The sequence below is a fragment of the Oncorhynchus mykiss genome, chromosome 19 (genome assembly GCF_057628025.1).
Source record: "Oncorhynchus mykiss isolate SJ-2025 chromosome 19, ASM5762802v1, whole genome shotgun sequence".
In the NCBI taxonomy this organism is placed as follows: domain Eukaryota; kingdom Metazoa; phylum Chordata; class Actinopteri; order Salmoniformes; family Salmonidae; genus Oncorhynchus; species Oncorhynchus mykiss.
The window spans coordinates 24,956,097-24,977,233 of NC_143040.1; the positions used below are offsets into that span (position 1 = coordinate 24,956,097).

General features: G+C 42.3%; 2 protein-coding genes across 4 annotated transcripts; both read right to left on the reverse strand.

Moving 5' to 3' along the window:
* Nucleotides 1-15: 15 nt before the first annotated feature.
* Nucleotides 16-7,948, reverse strand: LOC149975143 (uncharacterized). The gene is made up of 3 exons (XM_090210571.1): nt 5,416-7,948; nt 4,887-5,017; nt 16-1,596 (listed from the first exon to the last, which is right to left on the reverse strand). Exons 1-3 carry the CDS (start codon nt 5,669-5,671, stop codon nt 412-414), a joined length of 1,572 nt encoding a protein of 523 aa, XP_090066697.1. The 5' UTR covers nt 5,672-7,948; the 3' UTR covers nt 16-411.
* Nucleotides 7,949-8,819: 871 nt separating this feature from the next.
* On the reverse strand, nt 8,820-18,810 carry LOC118941349 (uncharacterized). Of its 3 annotated transcripts, XR_016488833.1 has the most exons (7): nt 15,782-18,792; nt 15,051-15,181; nt 14,682-14,849; nt 11,880-12,058; nt 10,638-10,747; nt 10,404-10,479; nt 8,820-9,166 (listed from the first exon to the last, which is right to left on the reverse strand). XR_016488833.1 is itself a non-coding variant. In XM_090210581.1 (3 exons), the coding sequence occupies exons 1-3, from the start codon at nt 16,065-16,067 to the stop codon at nt 13,713-13,715; spliced, it is 1,554 nt and encodes a 517-aa protein (XP_090066707.1). In that variant the 5' UTR covers nt 16,068-18,810; the 3' UTR covers nt 13,345-13,712. The 3 variants fall into 3 exon arrangements, 1 of the variants encoding a protein (XP_090066707.1); XR_016488834.1 differs by lacking the exon at nt 10,404-10,479; XM_090210581.1 differs by lacking the exons at nt 8,820-9,166; nt 10,404-10,479; nt 10,638-10,747; nt 11,880-12,058 and having other exon boundaries at nt 13,345-14,849; nt 15,782-18,810.
* Nucleotides 18,811-21,137: the final 2,327 nt, after the last annotated feature.

Genomic DNA, 21,137 nt, shown 5'->3' on the forward strand with positions numbered 1-21,137 from the left:
CAATGAAAGTCAGAATGAAAAGTTAAATTTTGTGTTTACTAAATATAAACAAGTTTTAAATACACCATATGAAAACCACACATGCACGTCTCAACATAAAATCTGCATGAAGTTGATAAACTGCCTACATTTTCTAATTAACAGCGTTGGGGGGAATTTGTGAACATCATATAACCTACACAGTACAAACACAATATATAACAGACCTTTTAGGCTTATATATGCCTTATTTTTCACACAACGTCCGGATGCAATATTCTACACAGGAATATTCAACACTGAATGAAATCTGTTACTCTCGTTCTTCCAAATTCATCTGTGGATATTTCCTGCTGACAACACTGACAATTCATCTTTGTCTTTAATGTAGGGTTTGATCTAAACTAAATAAGCTATGAATAGGAATGGTTTTTATTTAGTGGAATGGTTTTTCTGCTGGTGTATCCTGAGGTAGCTCCTCTCTGAGAACCTCTTCCCACAGTGCGTACAGGCGAACGGCCTTTCTCCCGTGTGGACCTTCAGGTGCCTCTTCAGGCTGCTAGCCTGGGTGAAGCGGATATGACACTGGGGGCAGCTGTAGGGTTTCTCCCCTGTGTGAACCCTGTGGTGCCTTTTCAGATCACCAGCCTGTGTGAAGCGCATGTGACACTGGGTACAGCTGAAGGGTTTCACCCTTGTGTGGACCCTCTGGTGGATCTCCACTGTCTGGGGGCAGCTGAAGCCTTTGTTACAGAACATGCAGAGGAACTGTTTCTCTTTACTATTGCCTGATATAGCCCTGTCGTTTGAGTTCAATACCTCATCGAAAAGGACGCGGCCGTGTGAATTGGAAGGCCCCATCGATGTGGACACTGGGTCTGGATCCCTGGGCGAGTGTAAAGGGGAGTGGGTCACGACATTTGGATTTGTCTCTAAGCTTTCCCTGTAATCTAAGAAACCTCTGCCCTGTGAGTGTCCGTCTCCTAGTTGACTATCTGCATTCCATGTGGGAGAAATGTCACCTTCCACTTTCACAGTCACTTCATCTACAACCAGACCCTCCCTTTTCTTATCTAGGCCCCCTTCTGAGTATACACTACTACTGTACCAGTCCCCTCTAGACAGATCAGTTTGTATCTCTAATCCCAAGGATATGTTGCCAGGGTCCATCTCTGTAGTGTAATAAGACAGATCATTGCCAGTCTCTAATGCGTCTCCTGAGTCCGGATGGGAATGAACCGTCCTCAGGCTTGTGTTACCGTAAAGTAAAGACTCTGAGCTGGAAGCAGGACGACAGCCCAGTGGCCCCAGCCCCAGTCTCTCTGGGTCTGATCTGTGGTCAGATCCTGTGTGTAAAAGCCTTTGTGTTACAGTTAAATTCTCGGTGTCTGTCTCTGACTTGAGGACGGCGTTCGGCGTTCCACTGACCTCCGTGATGTTGCATCGGGTCCTGGGCTGGGGGGCGGGGGCAAGGTCCTCCGTGGCTACAGGGGGCGCTACTACAGCCGCTGCTCCAGTCTGGATGTCTCTGCTGTGTTGTGGGTCCTCCTCTCCTTCAGACTTCTCCTGCTTGACCAGAGATGATCCTTCAGGACCTGCAGCCTCTGCATCTGCAGACTGACAAGAGGTTATTATTCATGAGTAGAATTGGAAGGGATGTAACTATTTAACCAAAACGCAACGGTCCCAATTGAAACGTTTCAGATACAACTGCATTGGTCCGCGGATCCCAAACCGATCCAAATGTAGCACGCTTCGGTCAGAAAGTCCATTCAAACATTACGAAGCACTGATTCACTAACATGTTACTTTATTTCTACCTTACCATACCTCATCTTTTGTCACAACTAATGCGTCCTCTATTCAGTGTCAAACTAAGAATATGCCTGTGTCGACAGTCATTGGTCTACAAGTCAGCTTGCATGCCGAACAACCCCAGGAAATATCAGTAGCCTAGTTAAGCTGCTGAATGGGGGTTTACAATAGATTTGAGTTTCGATTGTTCAGGTTCACCATCAGCAATAAGTTTTGGTAGTTTTGCTTCGAACAATCAGTGTATATGGTCATTTTTAGATATACAGGGTAAAGTTCATCATTTCAGATTGAGGACAGCAATCTGGCGCACTTTTTTTAACAATCAATGTTGATACATTACGAGCTCCAACACTTCAACTGCAAACATGACAAGTTAATTAGTAGGTGTTGGTGATTTCAGAACCAAAGTGGGGACACAAAAACACATTGACCCCCCTAATCAGATAGTGGTACAGACCTAGACTCCCATTTAGTTCAGATCATGTGCCTAGTACAGTTCAAATCGGAAGTTTACTTACACCTAGGATGGAGTCATTAAAACTCGCTTTTCATCCACTCCACAAATTTCTTGTTAACAAACTATAGTTTTAGCAAGTCGGTTAGGACATCTATTTTGTGCATGACAAGTAATTTTTCCAACAATTGTTTACAGACATTTTTTCACTTATAATTCATTGTATCACAATTCCAGTGGGTCGGAAGTTTACATACACTAAGTTGACTGTACCTTTAAACAGCTTGGAAAATTCCAGAAAATGTCATGGCTTTAGAAGCTTCTGATAGGCTAATTGACATCATTTGAGTCAATTGGAGGTGTACCTGTGGATGTATTTCAAGGCCTACCTTCAAACTCAGTGCCTCTTTGCTCGACATCATGGGAAAATCAAAAGAAATCAGCCAAGATCTCAGAAAAAAAATTGTAGACCTCCACAAGTCTGGTTCATCCTTGGGAGCAATTTCCAAATGCCTGAAGGGACCACGTTCATCTGTACAAACAATAGTACGCAAGTATAAACACCATGGGACCACGCAGCCATCATACCGCTCAGGAAGGAGATGCGTTCTGTCTCCTAGAGATGAACGTACTTTGGTGCGAAAAGTACAAATCAATCCCAGAACAACAGCAAAGGACCTTGTGAAGATGCTGGAGATGACAGGTACAAACGTATTTATATCCACAGTAAAAACAAATCCTATATCGACATAACCTGAAAGGCCGCTCAGCAAGGAAGAAGCCACTGCTCCAAAACCGCCATAAAAAAAAGCCAGACTACGGTTTGCTACTGCAAATGGAGACAAAGATTGTACTTTTTGGAGAAATGTCCTCTGGTCTGATGAAACAAAAATAGAACTGTTTGGCCGTAATGACCATTGTTATGTTTGGAGGAAAAAGGGGGAGGCTTGCAAGCCAAAGAACACTGTCCCAACCATGAAGCACAGGGGTGGCAGCATCATGATGTGGGGGTGCTTTGCTGCAGGAGGGACTGGTGCACTTCGCAAAAAAGATGGCATCATGAGGAAGGAAAATGATGTGGATACATTGAAGCAACATTTCAAGACATCAGTCAGGAAGTTAATACTTGGTCCCAAATGGGTCTTCCAAATGGACAATGACCCCAAGCATACTTCCAAAGTTGTGGCAAAATGGCTTAAGGACAACAAAGTCAAGGTATTGGAGTGGCTATCATAAAGCTCTGACCTCAATCCCATAGAAAATTTGTGGGTAGAACTGAAAAAGTGTGTGCGAGCAAGGAGGCCTACAAACCTGACTTAGTTACACCAGCTCTGTCAGGAGGAATGGGACAAAATTCACCCAACTTATTGTGGTAAGCTTGTGGAAGGCTACCCGAAACGTTTGACCCAAGTTAAACAATTTAAAGCCAATGCTACCAAATACTAATTGAGTGTATGTAAACTTCTGACCCACTGGGAATGTGATGAAAGAAATAAAAGCTGAAATAAATCACTATTATTCTGACATTTCACATTCTTAAAATAAAGTGGTGATCCTAACTGACCTAAGACAGGGAATTTTTACTAGGATTAAATGTCAGGAATTGTGAAAAACTGAGTTCAAATGTATTTGGCTAAGGTATGTAAACTTCCATCTGTAAAATCCACAGAAGATGACTGAACAAGGAGAGATTACTAGAAACCAACTAGGTTTCCCCTGGTATCTGTGGATTCATTGTTAGAGTAGAGAACACATTTTCTGTGACTCAAAGTGGGTCGATATTCTTCAGATCCAGACCAAAAAAGATATTTATATCCCAGGACAAATTAGCTAGCAACAGCAAGATAGCTAGCTAAATGTCCATGAATGTTTCATGTGTTGTGGTGGAAATTCAACACCAGGGACACCTGAAGTCAATCTTAACATGAATAACTCTTTAATATCAGCAAGCTGGAGAGGTTACAACAAACCCGTACAAGTCTATAAGAAGCTCCGTTGGGGCGGTCCCAACAGTTGTCTTATATATGGCAACGCACAGACAAGTTATATTTGCATGATTTAACATAATTAATTAATCACTACCGGTGACTCGCACATGTGACTGACCAATGCCTCACGAGGCTCTCTCTCTCTCCAAGTTGAGATCTTGAAACAGATACCTCGGTTGTTCCCATAGCAATATTCTGGGCGTACTGCCAAGTTGAGGAACAGTGATAATGAGGGTTTCTCCATACACAATCAGTCAGTCACCTGCATGAACCTTTCTAATTAGTTATTAAAAAGTAGCATTGATTCGATACATAAAAATAACATTTCCCTCACCGAGTAACAACTGGTCCCCAAATGAATATAGTTGGTTCAGAGTTCACTTTGATATTTCAACCTGCGTGTCCTGATCGTGTCTGGTGTGGATACACAAAATCAACATGCGCGCGATGGCGCACACGTGTGGCCGGTGTAGTCAGCATGTAAGAATTGGATAACAATGTCATAGGGAAGTCTCACAAGCTCCCCATTGGCAGATAAATAAGGATGTACATGTAAGCAAGTGAATAGCTGACTAGCCTTTCTGAAATAAACGGGACGCATTTGATTTACAAAGTAACTTTTTTTTTTAATGCAACACTATTCCACTAACCTCTATCATGATAACGTGCTGGGTTGAGGTTCCACTCCCCTCATCAACAGTGATTGGTTGGTCATCTCTCCATTTATTGTGTCCCGCTGGCTTAACAAAGCTCCTGTGGCCTCCAGTGAGATTTCCTTCACCTGAGAGTGATTGGGGGAAAGCAGAGGTTAAGTTAGCTACTGTCAATGCTCAAAGCTATATTGTACACTCTTGATCATGTCTAGAATTGGCAAGGATGCAAGGTAACACTTCTCATAACTTCTTGATATACTATTTATTGATTGATGTATTATGTTCCATGCATCACATTGTTTTCAATTAGTAAATAACAGGAAATGCAGTAAATCAAGAATCTGGTTAGGTTATAATAGTGTCTTTACGCAAGATATCTAGTTAAGTAATCTGGGGAATTATTACATACATACATTACAACACCCAATTCTTTTAACCATATATAGTATGTGGGTAACAAATCTAAAGTCACACATGCGCAGAGCGGAACGACAGGCCTCGGCATTCTGCAAAAATGTAACGTTACCTCTTGCCATTCCTCTGTATCGGTCGAAGATCTTGATGCTTCTTGGACTGGCGAGGACGCGCTCGCGTGCCACCTTCAATTCCAGTAGCTGTAGTTTCCTCCGCAATGCCCTATTCTCTTTCTGGCTTTGAGTTATTTCCAAACGAAACACTGCATAATCGTCGTCTACAACTTTACAGATCTCTGCCACGGCTGCATTCGCTAGCACCTCCATGATGGAGGCTATTTGAGTGTGAAAAACCATACAGTTATCCATTGTTAGCTACGCAGCTAGCTAGCGTTACCGAGATAACATATATCAAGCAAGTCCCGTCTCAAACGCGAAATCACTACATTAATCACTACATGGGGTATGTATATTATGTTATACTGTTAAATTATTCATATTTTGAGTTCCAGGTTGTTAATAAACGTCTAAAGTAAAACTCTTAACTGTGAAAACGTTATTGGTCACTGTTTACGCCAGCGCCTTGTCACGACACAAAAAAAGTACTTCCGGGTCACAGATTTTCGAAATATTTCAAAATAAAAGTTCCCCATGTACTAGTAAAGTATCAACAACCTGTACTAATTCATGATATGTGAAACGTAATTGTCTAAACATTAACCATGATTCATATTTGTTCATATTTAAGTGATATTTTCATTACATTGAGGTTTTAAACATGTTCCAATGTCAAATAAATCCCTCCAATGCAATACACTATACATTATATACATATAGGCTTTTAGAGATAACTATTCTAGGTGCTGAAGTAAAAGTGGGATTGGGATTACTCACTAGTGTCGGTAGAAGCTATATGGTGTCATTTCATGGGGGACTGAGGTGTATACTGTATGTCCAGCAACACTTTCAACTCCACCCACACCGTTGGTCCCAATGCAATACAATATAGGCCTTCAATTGCATATTGGCTTATAGAGACAACTTCTAGGTGCCAAAGTAAAAGTGGGGTTGGGATTACTCACTAAAGCATACTTTAGTAACTGTAACTGCAGTTGCAGTGCAGTAAAACTGCAGTTCAACCACCGCAAACTGCAATTATTCTGCAATTACTGAGTCCAAAACGGCAGTTATGAAACTGCAATGTTGTTTTGTAAGGAATTAATAATTAGGTTGAAAATGATGGGAAAGGTGCACAATTATCCAAATGTTATACTAGTTATCATACAAAGAATAATTCAAAGTATTTCTATGAGATATTATGTGATTTATTTGTTTTTTCAAGTCTAAATGCTCAACAATGTTTTTTTTTGTGTGTGTGTACTCCTATAATTTATTACAGAATTGCCTGTACGTTGTGTCGCAGTAAAAGGGGGGGTTCCATTCTACTCAGGAGCACTTGTTTCCAAATCCACAGAGTTTACACCCAGAGGAGCGTTTCTGCTCATTTTGTGGCTTTTAAAGTGTGGCCAATCAGCTTAAATCCAATCGTTTTTTTTCTTCATATTGGACATACATATAGCACTGGTTGTGTACAGCTTAATATCTATGTTCAATATGAAAAAAAACTATTGGATTTAAGCTGATTGGCCACATTGTTTCAAATGACAAGTTAATGAGGGGTTTGTGGTTAATTACCCTCGTAAACAGAAAGGTCATTCCATTTGATTTGAATCACTTTTTGACCACACTCTTTTTGATTTGAATGAAACTTTCCATACATGTTTGCCCATGGTAGTAGTGGTCAGAAAGTGACATTCTTGGACCTGAATGCCAAAACATTCACGAGATAGAGCTGCCCCTTTTTGCATACCCCACCATACCATGAGACATCCATATCTTCATCACTGGAAAATATTATTGTTGAGTTTGATATAATTTAAAAGCTTAAAAACAGGGTTGTCAAACTATTTAGAATTTCTTGAAGTAAATGTTTTTTTATTAAAAAAAAATATAAAAGACTGTATCTAATAACACAAACTCAGATTTGTTTAATTTATTTTCGTATATGTTGTAGTTTAGACCCTAATTTAACATCCTCTGAGGTGTATGTGTTGTGTCCGCCATCAGTTGAGACACAGCATGCATACTCTTGAATACAGGGTGGGCATTAATTAAATCATATAAATATAATTCATAGAATGGGCCTACCCCTTCAGACCACTGCAATTTAGCTGGTACACCATTGATATTGAAATTGATATTTTAACTTCCAATTCCTACTTACAAAGATGGCTGCCGGTCCACCCACTGTTGAATATCAACTTAAATGGGAATGTCTATTCTATTATCTATATTCCTATGATATCAATAGGTTTCATATGGAAGATTGACAGTAAATTTAACTGATATCTCATTCAAGTCAACATTCTCTGATATGTGGACCTCCAACCATTTTTGTGGTACCATTTGAAAGTAGAAATTTCAATGTTATTCCCATTTTAGTACATTAATCAGCCAAAACATGACACCCACCATGTTCTCAAGAGCGTGCTGTCTCTCAACCGATGACGGGCATAAACACAAACATCTCAGATTATGTCAAATATGGTCAAAAGCTGCAACATATGTAAAAATATATATATATAAAAAAAATAGTTTAATTTGTTTTTAGATAATTGACATTAAAGTTTAAAAATGTTTTAAATTAAACTTTAATTTCAGGAAATTATCAAATAGTTTGACAATCCTGTATGCAAGCTTTTAAAATATTAAATTCAACTGTTTATCTTTCCCAGTGAGGAAGACATTGATCTTATGGTATGATGAGGTATGCCAAATGGGACAACTTTGAGCACCTCCCTCTCCTGAATGTTCTGGCACTCAGGTCCAAAATGTTACTTTCTGACCACTTCTACCATGGGCAAATATGTATTGAAAGTTTAGTTCGAATCAAAAGGAGTGTGGGCAAAAAGTGATTGAAATCAAATGGCATGACCCAGAAGTCAACATGTTGTACACTGACTCAGTTTGTGAAGACCAGACAGTCTGGAATATCAACTACAGGTTCAATATTTCACCTCAGTCATCACCTGAAGGTAACTTATAGGCCATTTACTGCAAACCGCTTGAGGTCAAGGACTGTAGACTAAACACAGTGACACGGTGACATACATCTGTATAAATACAGCCAAAGTCAATTATTGGGTGGCAAAGTTTGCTACAGCCATGTGAGATTCATAACAATAATACACATTGTGCCTGTGCTTAACTCTATTCTGTTTCTCTTATCCTGAAAAACTCCCCATACACAATTCATGCAACCACCACTATGCTTGAAAATGAGTGGTACTCATTGTAATACAGATAATTGTATGTGTAGGGTAGAGGTGAGGTAGTCGTTCAGAAATCGTGTTAAACACTATATTATTGCACACAGTGAGTCCATGCAGCTTATGTGACTTGTTAAGCACATTCTTGCTCCTGAACAATTGGGTTGAATACTTATTGACTCAAGACATTTCAGCTTTTCATTTTTAATCAATTTGTAAACATTTTGAAAAACATAATTCCACTTTGACATGGGGTTTTGTGTGTAGGCCAGTGACACAACTCATCTACATTTAATCCATTTTAAATTCAGGCTGTAACAACAAAATGTGGAAAAAGTCAAGGGGTGTGAATACTTTCAGAAGGCACTGTGTGTGTAATGGTTGTGGTGGAGTCTCTGTCCCTCACGGTTGGGTTCTGACTCAGGAATGGCTCCTGATGCATTGTCCTGGTTCAAGATTTGTGACCATCCGCCTCAGAGGTCCAGTCTCTCCCGCCAGTAACACTGGATATCAGCAGGTCTTCATGGACTGCAGACTGCAAACAAAGATTGTACAGAAAAGCATAACGGTTTATAAAATAAACCCTTTGCTTTACCCACAAACATGGCATATAATATTACATGTTAACCACAGTCAAGCCCATCTCTAACACAGGGATTCAAGTACTTAACAATATGGAGCCAACACTGTCTCTACAATGATACAAAAATAACCAAGTCTGTCAGAACAGTCCATTTAGTATTTAATTTCAACAAAACGGCATTACAAATCACATTTATTGCACAAAACGATAAGTGACAAGAAGAATAACTTCTCACTATGGTAACAATTTTCCTTTTGTGTAAATGTGGTACTCTCGCTTTGATAAAATACATTTGAGAATACTTTAAAAAGGTTCAACATTACATAACACACAGCTTCACTACTTCATGTCAAGTAAACATTAATTAAGGCACTATCATTATCTCACTATAAACACCAGTCTCTAAAGGGACAAAGTTTGTCACTTCATCAGTGAAGCATTTTTACAGACACAATCACACCAACCATCACCATATCTACTCTGTCTCATCATACTCATTATTTCCTCAGTTCACCTCATCTAGTTCCCGATACATCCAAAACCAACATAATTAACTACAAACGAATTAGTACTATATTACATGCTGTGCATACAGGCAAACAGCCTTTCTCCCTTATGGACCTTCAGGTGCATCTTCAGCTGGTGCTGGTGGGAGAACCTCTTCTCACACTGGGGGCAGCTGTATGGTTTCTCCCCTGTGTGGACCCTCTGGTGGATCTCAGCCTGTTTGGGGAAACTGAAGGCTTTCCCACAGAACGAACACAGGAAGCGCTTCTCTTTGGCGCTGCCAACTTTACATCTCTACTACTGTCATTTGTTATGGGCTTGTGTAGCCATTTAGTCTTCAGGCATTGTCTGAGGACAGGTTTAACATTAGGAGAGTGTGAGGAGGACGAAGGCCAGGAGAGTGTGTTGTCACAGGGTCCATGTTCCAGTTGATAGATCCTATAGAAGGCAGGCTGAAGGCAGCACCTGTTAGGGGGTTAACCTGAGGCGGCATCAGTCTCTCTGAATCACAATTATAGGAGCAGGAGGGAACATCTCTAGCCAAATCTTTTCCCTCCCGCCGTATGCTGTCCCCGCAGACCACACCCTGTTGTCATGGAGACTAAGTTCGGTTGTCATTTTGTGTTCGACTGTCTGTTTCTAGTTGTGGTTAACAGTTGAGGATGCTGTCCCATCCACTGACCTCCACTATGTTGCCTTTGTTCCTGGCTTGCTCAGTGATGTCGTCCCACGGGCCCAATGGAATTTGAGTCAATTACCTGGTCAAGTTCATAAATTGTGTGTGTTTTAGTATGTAAACATAAGTTGAATTGAATTGATTTAATTTTATGAATAAAGAGAAAATAAAAGCCAGACCCATCACCATTCCCATTGAAGATCTATTACTGTATGTAGGCTATATGTATTTCTCCTTTACCTTGCTCCCCCATCTTTAGTCCACTCAGCAGGTCAATGCTCTCTGGTCCATCCTCTTTTCTCCTCTTTGACCAGCAGCAGATCAGGCTTCCCATCCTCCGTGTCTACTGACTGTAAGAGATACAGAGTGAGAGGATGTTGGATCAAGAAATCTGATATGAGCACCCTGCTATGAAGTATCTTCTGATTGGGCAATAAGGCACTGCTCTTAATACTATGCAAACTTGTTAGTTGATTTGATTACTTGACACTCTTCAATGGTTTGATAATTCAAAGACATGGTCCCACACTTAAGACAAAATCCATCAAGATCTGGGCCCGTATCCACAAAGAGTCTTAGTGTAGAAGTTCTGATTGAGGATCAGGTCCCCACCGGTCTACATAGTGTGGTGGAAATTCTACCTTGAACTAATAATGAAGAGAGGCAAAATAATAATAATCAATTACTGTTATTAAAAATGTATTATAATGAGGAGGCTGGTCGCACCACCCGCGCAGGTGAGATGGAGAGAGACCCTCCTGTGCAAAGAATACAGGAGCATTTATATAGTCAAACTACCCCATGCAAGCATCTGCAAAACACGTGACCCTGTGTATGTGTGTGTGAGGGGAGACAACTGGGTGAAAAGGTTGCCTCAGTCTGTCACAACTGAGTGAGGACAATACGGTCCAGAATGACAGGAAGTCACTCCAGGCATACTTCAGCTAAGAGTAGCTCAACGGTTCCCCCAAGTTGGGCAAGCAAGCGCCTTTGACTGTCGGCCCAGATGATGTATGGTCGACCTGTTCACACACACAAAGCATGAGTCTCTCGCCCAGAAACAGGCTCCAAACAGAACAATAGCTCTATGACTTGTGTGCAGAAGATAACACTTTTCCCTGTCTCCAGTTAAGCTAAGAGGAACCAGTTAGTTTCTGTCAGCTCTTGGCTGAGCGCCCAGATATGATGGGGTCATGCTACACACACAGAACAGTTAGAACAGGCCTCTTATTAATGCACGCACACCTTTATATCTTATGAGTTAGTTTCTTTGACAATCTCAAGCCCAATGCCTGGGCGTAAAGACATATTTCGGTACATAAGCATTAGTAAGGTTTAACTTCAAAATGCCCTCACAAAAGTCTCATTCATTATAATCTAAAAGGCTAAACTGTTCCTAGATCAGCACTCCTACTCTGAGAGGGTTTGTGGATACAGACCCTGACCGAATACCATTCAGACAGTAGTTCACAGTGGGCTCACCTCAGTGAGACTGTGTGTGGTCCTGTGCTGCTCAGCTGGTTCCTCTGTGGTTTCAGGAGGAGATGTCGTCTGGTTGTCCTCCATGACCATGTTCCCCTCAGGGTTCCTCAGACCCTCCTCACACCCCTCCTCCTTCACCAGCAGCACCTCTAGACCCTTCTCCTGCCTGGAAGAGATACCTGAGGGCGTGTGTAATCTGTATCAGCTATGTACACATGTGTACAGAGATAACACACTTTCAACATGGCGTCCCGTGTGGTTCAGTTGGTAGAGCATGGCGCATGCAACGCCAGGGTTGTGGGTTGATTCCCACAGGGGACCAGTACGAAAAAGTTATGAAAATGTATGCACTCACTACTGTAAATCGCTCTGGATAAGAGTGTCTGCCAAAGGACTAATGTAAAACAGTATTTACCCATCCCCACCTTGTTTCAAAACAAATTGTATTTGATGCTTACTTACAAGCCCTTAACCAAGAATAGTTAAGCTAAATATTTTCTAAATAAAATACAAAATAAAAGAGCAACAAAATAACGAGGCTACGTTGACTCGGTACCGGTACCGAGTCAATGTGCGGGGGTACAGGTTAGTTGAGGTAATATGTAGGTAGGGGTGAAGTGACTGCATAAATAATAAACAGTGAGTAGCAGCAGCGTAGGAAAAAAGTGTGTGTTTGGGGGGCGGGGGGTCCATTTGATTAGCTGTTCAGCAGGCTTATGGCTTGGGGGTAGGAGCTGTTAAGAAGCCTTTTGGACCTAGACTTGGCACTCCAGTACCGCTTACTGTGCAGCAGCAGAGAGAACAGTCTATGACTAGGGTGGCTGGAGTCTTTGACCATTTTTAGGGCATTCCTCTGACACCGCCTGGTATAGGGGTCCTACATGGCAGGATGCTTGGCCCCAGTGATGTACTGGGCCGTACGCAATCCCCTCTGTAGAGCCTTGCGGTCAGAGGCCGAGCAGTTGCCACACCAGGCGGTGATGCAACCAGTTAGGATGCTCTCAATGGTGCAGCTGTAGACATTTTTGAGTATCTGAGGAGCCATGACAAATCCTTTCAGTCTCTTGAGGGGGAATAGGCATTGTCGTGCCTTCTTCACAACTCTCTTGGTATGTTTAGACCATGATAGTTTGTTGGTGATGTGGACACCAAGGAACTTGAAGCTCTCAACCTGCTCCACCACAGCCCCGTCGATGAGAATGGGGGCGCGCTCAGCCCTCCTTTTCCTATAATCCACGATCATGTCCACAATCACTGCCAGGCCTCTGACCTCCTCCGTTTGAGTCCTATACCGTAGTTACAGAATTACTTAAATTGTTGTTAAACCCATCACGGTGGACATAAATGATGTTGTGGGTAAAAACAAGTCAGAAATTATCAATCAAAAGTCATCAGACAAACCTGACTAAAGTATTTTGACTTGTACAGAAGGTGCTTTTTAATGTGTGGGTCTAAAGAGTCTCAATGAAAGTCATGGGAATGAAAAGTCCCATTTTGTGTTTATTAAACAAACAAGAGCTGAATACACCATATGAAAACCACACATACATGTGTCTCAACTAAAAATCAGTATGAACTTGATGAACGGAATACATTTTCTCATTAAGTGTCTTGGGAAAATTTGTGACCACCATATAGCCTACACAGCACAAACAATATGAAACAGACTTTTATACATCTCACACGTCTGGATGCAATATCCTACCCAGGAATATTCAACACTGAAATTTGTTACTCTCATTCTCCCAAATTTCTGATAAATGTATCTTTGTCTTAAATGCAGGGTTTGATCGAAACACTAGAAGCTATCAAGTGGAATGGTTACTTCCTATTTTATAGAGTGGAATGTTTTTTCTGCTGGTGTATCCTGAGGTAGCTCCTCTCTGAGAACATCTTCCTGCAGTGCGTACAAGAAAACTGCCTTTCTCCCGTGTGGACCTTCAGGTGCATCTTCAGGTGACCAGCCTGGGCGAAGCGCATGTGACACTGGGTACAGCTGTAGGGTTTCTCCCCTGTGTGGACCCTCTGGTGCCTTTTCAGGTGGTCCTGGCGGGAGAACCTCTTCTCACACTGGTTACAGCTGTAAGGTTTCTCCCCTGTGTGGACCCTCTGGTGGATCTCCACCTTCTGGAGGCAGCTGAAGCCTTTGTTACAGAACATGCAGAGGAACCGTTTATCTTTACTATTGCCCGATGTGGCTCCCCCTCCTTGAGCCCTGTCGTCTGAGTTCAATACTTGATCGAAAAGGTGTGAATTGGAAGGCCCCATCGATGTGGACACTAGGTCGCAATCCCTGAGTGCGTGTAAAGGGGAGTGAGTCGTGACATTTGGATTTGTCTCTAAGCTTTCCCTGTAATCTAAGAATTCTCTGCCCTGTGAGTGTCCGTCTCCTAGTTGACTATCTGCATTCCATGTGGGAGGAACATCCCTCTCCACTTTCACAGTCATCTCATCTACAACCACCCCTTTCTTATCTAGGCACCCTTCAGAATATATATTACTACTGTACTGGTTCCAGTCCCATTTTGACTGATCAGTCTGTCTCTCTAAATCCAAGGGCATGTTGCCAGGGTCCATCTCTGTAGTGTAAGAACAAGATGGATCATCAACTTCAGTGTCTAATGCATTACCATCTCCATGGGAATGAACCAGCTTCAAGACTTGTTGATATACCGGTAAATACTCTGAGCCGGGAGCAGGAGGACAGCCCAGTCTCTCTGGGTCTGACCTTAGGTCAGATCCTGTGTGTACAGTTAAAGTCTTGGTCTCTGACTTGAGGACAGCGTTCGGGGTTCCACTGACCTCCGTGATGCTGCATTGGGTCCTGGGCGGTGCTGTGGCAGTGGTGGGGTCTTCTGTGGCTACAGGGGGTGCTCCAGCTACTCCAGTCTGGATGTCTATGCTGTGCCATGGATCCTCCTCTCCTTCAGACCTCTCCTGCTTGACCTCAGGGCCAGCAGCCTCTGCAGACTGACAAGAAGAGGGGGGGTTATTACCGGTACATGAGTAGAATTGATAAATGTTGTAAGGAAGTCTCACAAGCTCCCCTACGGCAGATAAATGAGGATGTACATGTAAGCAAGTGAATAGCTGAGGGGGAGCCTTTCTGAAATAAACAGACACATTTAATTTATAAAGTAACACATTTTTATGTAACACTATTACACTAACTTCTATCACGATAACTTGCTGGGTTGAGGTTCCACTCCCCTCATCAACAGTGATTGGTTGGTCATCTCTCCATGTATTGTGTCCAGATGGCTTCACAAAGCTCCCGTGGCCTCCAGTGTAATGTCCTTCACCTGAGAGAGTGATTTGGGGGGGGGGGGGGGGGGGGGGGGAGGTGGTGAGGTTAACTCTGGGTTTCCCAAACTCCATCCTCAGGACCCAAAGGGGTGCACATTTTGGGTTTTGCCCTAAGACTACACAGCTGATTCAAATACTCAACTAATCATCAAGGTTTGATCATTTGAATAAGCTGTGTAGTATTAGGGCAAAAACCAAAACGTGCACCCCAAGGACTGAGTTTGGGGAAACCCTGGCGTTAGCTACTGTCAATGCTCAATGGTATATTATACACCATTGAGAGTCTGCAATTGGCAAGGATAAGGTAACACTTCTCATAACTTATTGATATACTATTTATTGATCCATGTATCATATTGTTTTCATTGAGTAAATAATAGGAAACGCAGTAAATCAAGAATCTTGTTAGAATATGATAGTGTGTGTTTGCACAAATTAGCTAAGTAATTTGGGGAATTATTGCGTACAGTCCAAAAACTGACCAAGACCAAATTCTGGGTAACACATCTGAATACATTTGCATAGGGCAAGGGGGCGAAAGGCATTGCCATATATATATATATATATATATGTATATAGCCTTCTGCAAAATGTACCTCTTGCCATTCCTCTGTATCGGTCGACAATCTTGACACTACTGGGACGAGTGGCGAGGACGCGCTCTCGTGTTGTCTTTTCTGCGAGTTCCCGTGCCACCTTCAGTTCCAGTAGTTTCTTCCGCAATGTCCTGTTTTCTTTCTGGCTTTGAGTTATTTCCAAACGAAACACTGCATAGTCGTCGTCTACGAGTTTACAGATCTCGGCCACGGCTGCATTCGCTAGAACCTCCATGATGGAGGCTATTTGAGTGTGAAAAACTATGCAGTTAGAGTTACCAGCCATTATTAGCAGCTAGCTAGCGTTACCTAGATAACATATCAACCAAGTCCTGTCTCCAACGCGAATGAAAAACTACTTGGGTTAAGTATGTGATGCTGTGCAATCAAGTCATATTGCGTTCCAGGGTGGTAATACACGTCTAAATATTAACAATAAAAACTCTTAACGTGGATCTTGGTCACTGTTCACTTCCGTTCGTCATAGTCTTCGATATCATTGCCGTCCGCAAACAAACGTTTAAAGGTGCATGCCGCCACCTACTGTGTTGGAGTGTGCGTTAATCATGGTCTACCTAATTATGCACTACTAAGAAAAAATAACTGGGGGGGAAAGCCCTACTAACCCTCCCAAGCCCCCAACCCATTAAACTGTATTTATATCATTCTGAAACAATCCACCCGTAGGATTCTTCAGCATGTCTACAACCATTTCAACGGTATCTGTTAACCCCAATAACTATTTTGCCGGATCCACAATAACCTTCAACCTGGCATTTCGGCTTTCCACAACCCGAGTCGTGTTGATAACGTCATAGGTTAAGTTTTGTCACTATCAAAATGTCCTTTGACAGAGCACGTTCATGAGCGCAAGACTTCTGAACAGGTCTAGAAAACATACCAGCCCCAACAGTTGGTCCACTTAGTACAGGAGCAGCCATGGGAGCTCCATCATTCTGCACTGTAGTCATACCAATCTGTCTTACATCCTCTGTATATGAAACATCCTGACTGATTCTAAATCTCTGAGCCTCTCTAGCCTCTCGCTGCATCTGGCATCCACCAAATGGGAGGGAGGGCGACGACGTCATACAAAAAGTGAAATAAATCCAAAACCCATCCCACTCCTTCAATCATAGTCCAAATCGCATCCCAACACAGGCTCAGGGGCCTGTGAGAGCGGAACATTCATTGACAGGATTACTTGTAATGTCTCTGCTATAAGTCCCCCCAAAAAAATGTTGAGCAGCACTCAATGGTTACCATTTTCTTTGATTTTTCTTTCTGTTTGCGCTGTGCAGTTTATAACCATTGCAAGTCATCGTTTAACATGTAAGGATCTCTCTGATGGCGAGGAACATTCCCTAGTGTCTCTAATCGAACTACCATTGTTTCCAAAACGTTACTCCCTTCTCCCTGACAGCCCTATTTTTGCCACCTCTGTCTCCTTCACCCTAACAATTCAGGAATTTGGGTGCATGTTCACCACCACAATTGCAGCATTTAACCATCTGGCATATAATGTTTTGATAGTCATCCCGTCTACATACACTACCGGTCGAAAGTTTTAGAACACCTACTCATTCAAGGGTTATTTATTTGTACTATTTTCTACATTGTAGAATAATAGAAGACATTAAAACTATGAAATAACACATATGGAATCATGCCTAGAAGGCCAGCATCCCGGAGTCGCCTCTTCACTGTTGACGTTGAGACTGGTGTTTTGCGTGTACTATTTAATGAAGCTGCCAGTTGAGGACTTGTGAGGCGTCTGTTTCTCAAACTAGACACTAATGTACTGTCCTCTTGCTCAGTTGTGCACCGGGGCCTCCCACTCCTCTTTCTATTCTGGTTAGAGCCAGTTTGCTCTGTTCTGTGAAGGGAGTAGTACACAGTTGTACGAGATCTTCAGTTTCTTGGCAATTTCTCACATGGAATAGCCTTCATTTCTCAGAACAAGAATAGACTGATGCATTTCAGAAAAGTTATTTGTTTCAGGCCATTTTGAGCCTGTAATCGAACCCACCAATGCTGATGCTCCAAATACTCAACTAGTCTAAAGAAGGCCAGTTTTATTGCTTCTTTAAATCAAGACAACAATTTTCAGCTGTGCTAACAATTGCAAAAGGGTTTTCTAATGATCAATTAGCCTTTTAAAATGATACATTTGGATTAGCTAACACAACGTGCATTGGAACACAGGAGTGACGATTGCTGATAATGGGCCTCTGTATGCCTATGTAGATAGTCCATTTAAATTCTGCCGTTTCCAGCTACAATAGTCATTTACAACATTAACAATGTCTACACTGTATTTCTGATAAATGTATTTTAAATGGACAAAAAAATATGCTTTTCTTTTCTCAAAAACAATTCTAAGTGACCCCAAACGTTTGAATGGTAGTGTATATTTTGATTTGTTTAACACTTTTTTTTTTGGTTAATACATGATTCCATATGTGTTATTTCATAGTTGATGTCTTCACTAATATTCTACAATGTAGAAAATAGTAAAAATAAAGAAAAACCCTTGAATGAGTAGGTGTTCTAAAACTTTTGACCAGTAGTGTACACTTGCATCCAAATATTTTGCATTTATCACACTGCGTTATGTTCGGGCACAAAGGCTCTTACATAACCCAAATATGTGAGAAGGGAGACTAATTCAAAGGACAATAGAATGGATGAAGCGGGCTTCCTCAATCCATCCACCATGCAGGTCAGTCGGCGTGCACCAACCATTCCATCTACTTCTTCAGTGATGTATTTTGCTTTCCCTTCTAGTGTCACCCCAGAGATAACCCCCTTGATAGGCGCCCTGCTTTGATGATCCTCACGCGACACATTCCAATCCGATATCTTTATGAGTCGCAAAGTACGCTCCGTCTGCTCCGGACACACACAAACAAAATAAGCCCAATTCTTGTTATTCTCACGGATGTCACTTCATCCAAAACCGTCAGTTTCAAACAAAACATCCGCTTCCGACATCTTCCTACGTTAAGTCTTCACTTCTGTTTACAACTACCTCTACTACTTCTTCTGTGGGTTTTTTTTCCCCAATAAGGTGTGTTGCTGCCACCAACTGGACGGGGTTGGAAAAAAACAAGTTAAAAAGAAAATCCATATGTGATGTAGGAAAACTAACTTAATCCACACAACAAAAAATAATACATTAACAAAAACAAAGCTCACTACTTCCACCCTTCAGCTTCATATCTCCCCTCTCAGGCTCTAAGGCTTGAGAGGGTGGTATGGCTCTTGACAATACTCCATGCATCTCCTCCGCTGAGAAGTCTTCCAGTCCCAGGAACTGCTCTGCCACATCCACAATGATGGCTATTTTCCTGGACTTCCTCTCCACTTTTGGCAGTGCCGTTAACCACCATAGTTATTAAAGGCCACAAAGTCCACCTTCTTGACATGCAACATGTCTGGCAACCCCTGCAGAGAAGGCCTATTCACCACCATAGGCTCTTCAGGACCATTAGATCCCTCAATCCTTTTTTTTTTTTTACAGCTGTTTCATATGAAATGTTCTGGTTGGCCCTGACTTCAGCGACCTCATCCTCTTCCACCCTCGTCGGCCATTCTTCAGATGTTCGCTTCATGATCCCCCACCCCAATCGCAACACTTCACATGCTCCTCACTTTTACAACACATGAGACGATCTCGTCCACAACACGGACATCTCGAATTGTCCCTTCTGCAGACACTGTCCATAACCTCTACAGTGATTACACTGCGTTGATCTTTGGATAAACCCTCTTACATGGTAATTCATATACCCAAACTGCACCTGGGTACGGATGGACTTTTTAAACTCCATTCACCACACGATTCATCTGCCGTGCATCAATCACCCCATGGAAACCTTTTTATTTCTGCAACATCGATTTCCCACAAGACTCCTGCACAGGAAGTTGGTGGCACCTTAATTGGGCAGAACGGGCTTGAGGTAATGGCTGGAGCGGCATCAGTGGAATGGTATCAAACTCAGTTTCCATGTTTGCCATTCCATTTGCTCCGTTCCAGCCGTTATCCCCTCCGCAGCCTCCTGTGGACGCCAGATATGACCCCCTTGAGGGGTGCCCTGCTCCGAATAGCCACGCATGACATGGCAACCTTCTCGAATCGGATGAAACACAACACCCGCTCCTTCTGTTCCTCTGATGTACAAGAAATCAGAACAAGTCCACTTCTCATAATCCACACAGAATTCCCTTTACCATCACTCTTTCCACCAGTGAGGATATCTCAAATGGATTACTCTGATTTGGCAACTTGTTCCGCTCCTCTTCAACAAACGTTCTCCTATAAGACGAGGGGACATACACAGAACTGGGCGTTTTATTTCCTAACTCTGCTTTGCTCTGTTTTCCAGGCTGTCAGACGCTATAATGGCACAGATATAAAGAAGAGTCCTCTATCTATCTTTATGATCCACACCTCCTCCTGCTTGCGCCATCTTGCACCTACGAGTCACATCCTCACTTCTGTTTACACTGAAGAGAAAGGATCTTATATTGGTTGGGAATCATAGCTCAAAGGGTGTGGTTAAATGAAAATGTATGTGTGCGGTTCTTTGAAATATGATACTGCTCCGTTACACATCAAACCTTCTTCTTGTGCATTTCCGGCAGACTAGACGCTGTATCGCTGCATTTCTCAGGTCAGAGTGCAAATGGCACATTTTAAATATCTAATAACCTCACACCAGTAGATGCAGGCCGGTGGAATACAACAGCTTCCTTGTTGTTTCGATTTGCCTGTCATTTGAGCTCAATCAAATGTATTTATAAAGCCCTTTTTTACACCAGACGTGAAAGTCCTAGCTCAAAATTGTTACAGGCGAAAATGCGGTTAGTCAGCTCACAGAAGGAATGTCCTATCCTCAGCATACCACCGACAATATAACATGGTATACTTCAATCTCTACCTCACCACCTTCCTCACACTTCCCATCTGTGTGTTTCCCCACTAACAATAACCCACTACCCAATCCACAATGACCCAACCTCAGCCTTGTCAACAGAACCCCATCCCTCCTTTCACACCCCAGATACCCGACCTCCCTCTCAGAATTCTGGATAGAGAAACTGCATTCCCCACTTCTCTCTCTCTCTCTCGTTGCCACTCCTGGATCAACCCCTCTGCTATGATGCTCGTACATTCCATCCCCCCTTATGCACCGCCTCCTTCTTCACAGCTGCTTTTGGCTACCTCATCTGCTGCCTCATTTCTCCCTACCCCAACATGAGCTGGGCAGTGGCGGTTGTAGACCATTTCAATAATCATCATCGTTGCCACTGTCTAATAACGGATGTAAAAAAAAAAGAACGATAGCAAAAA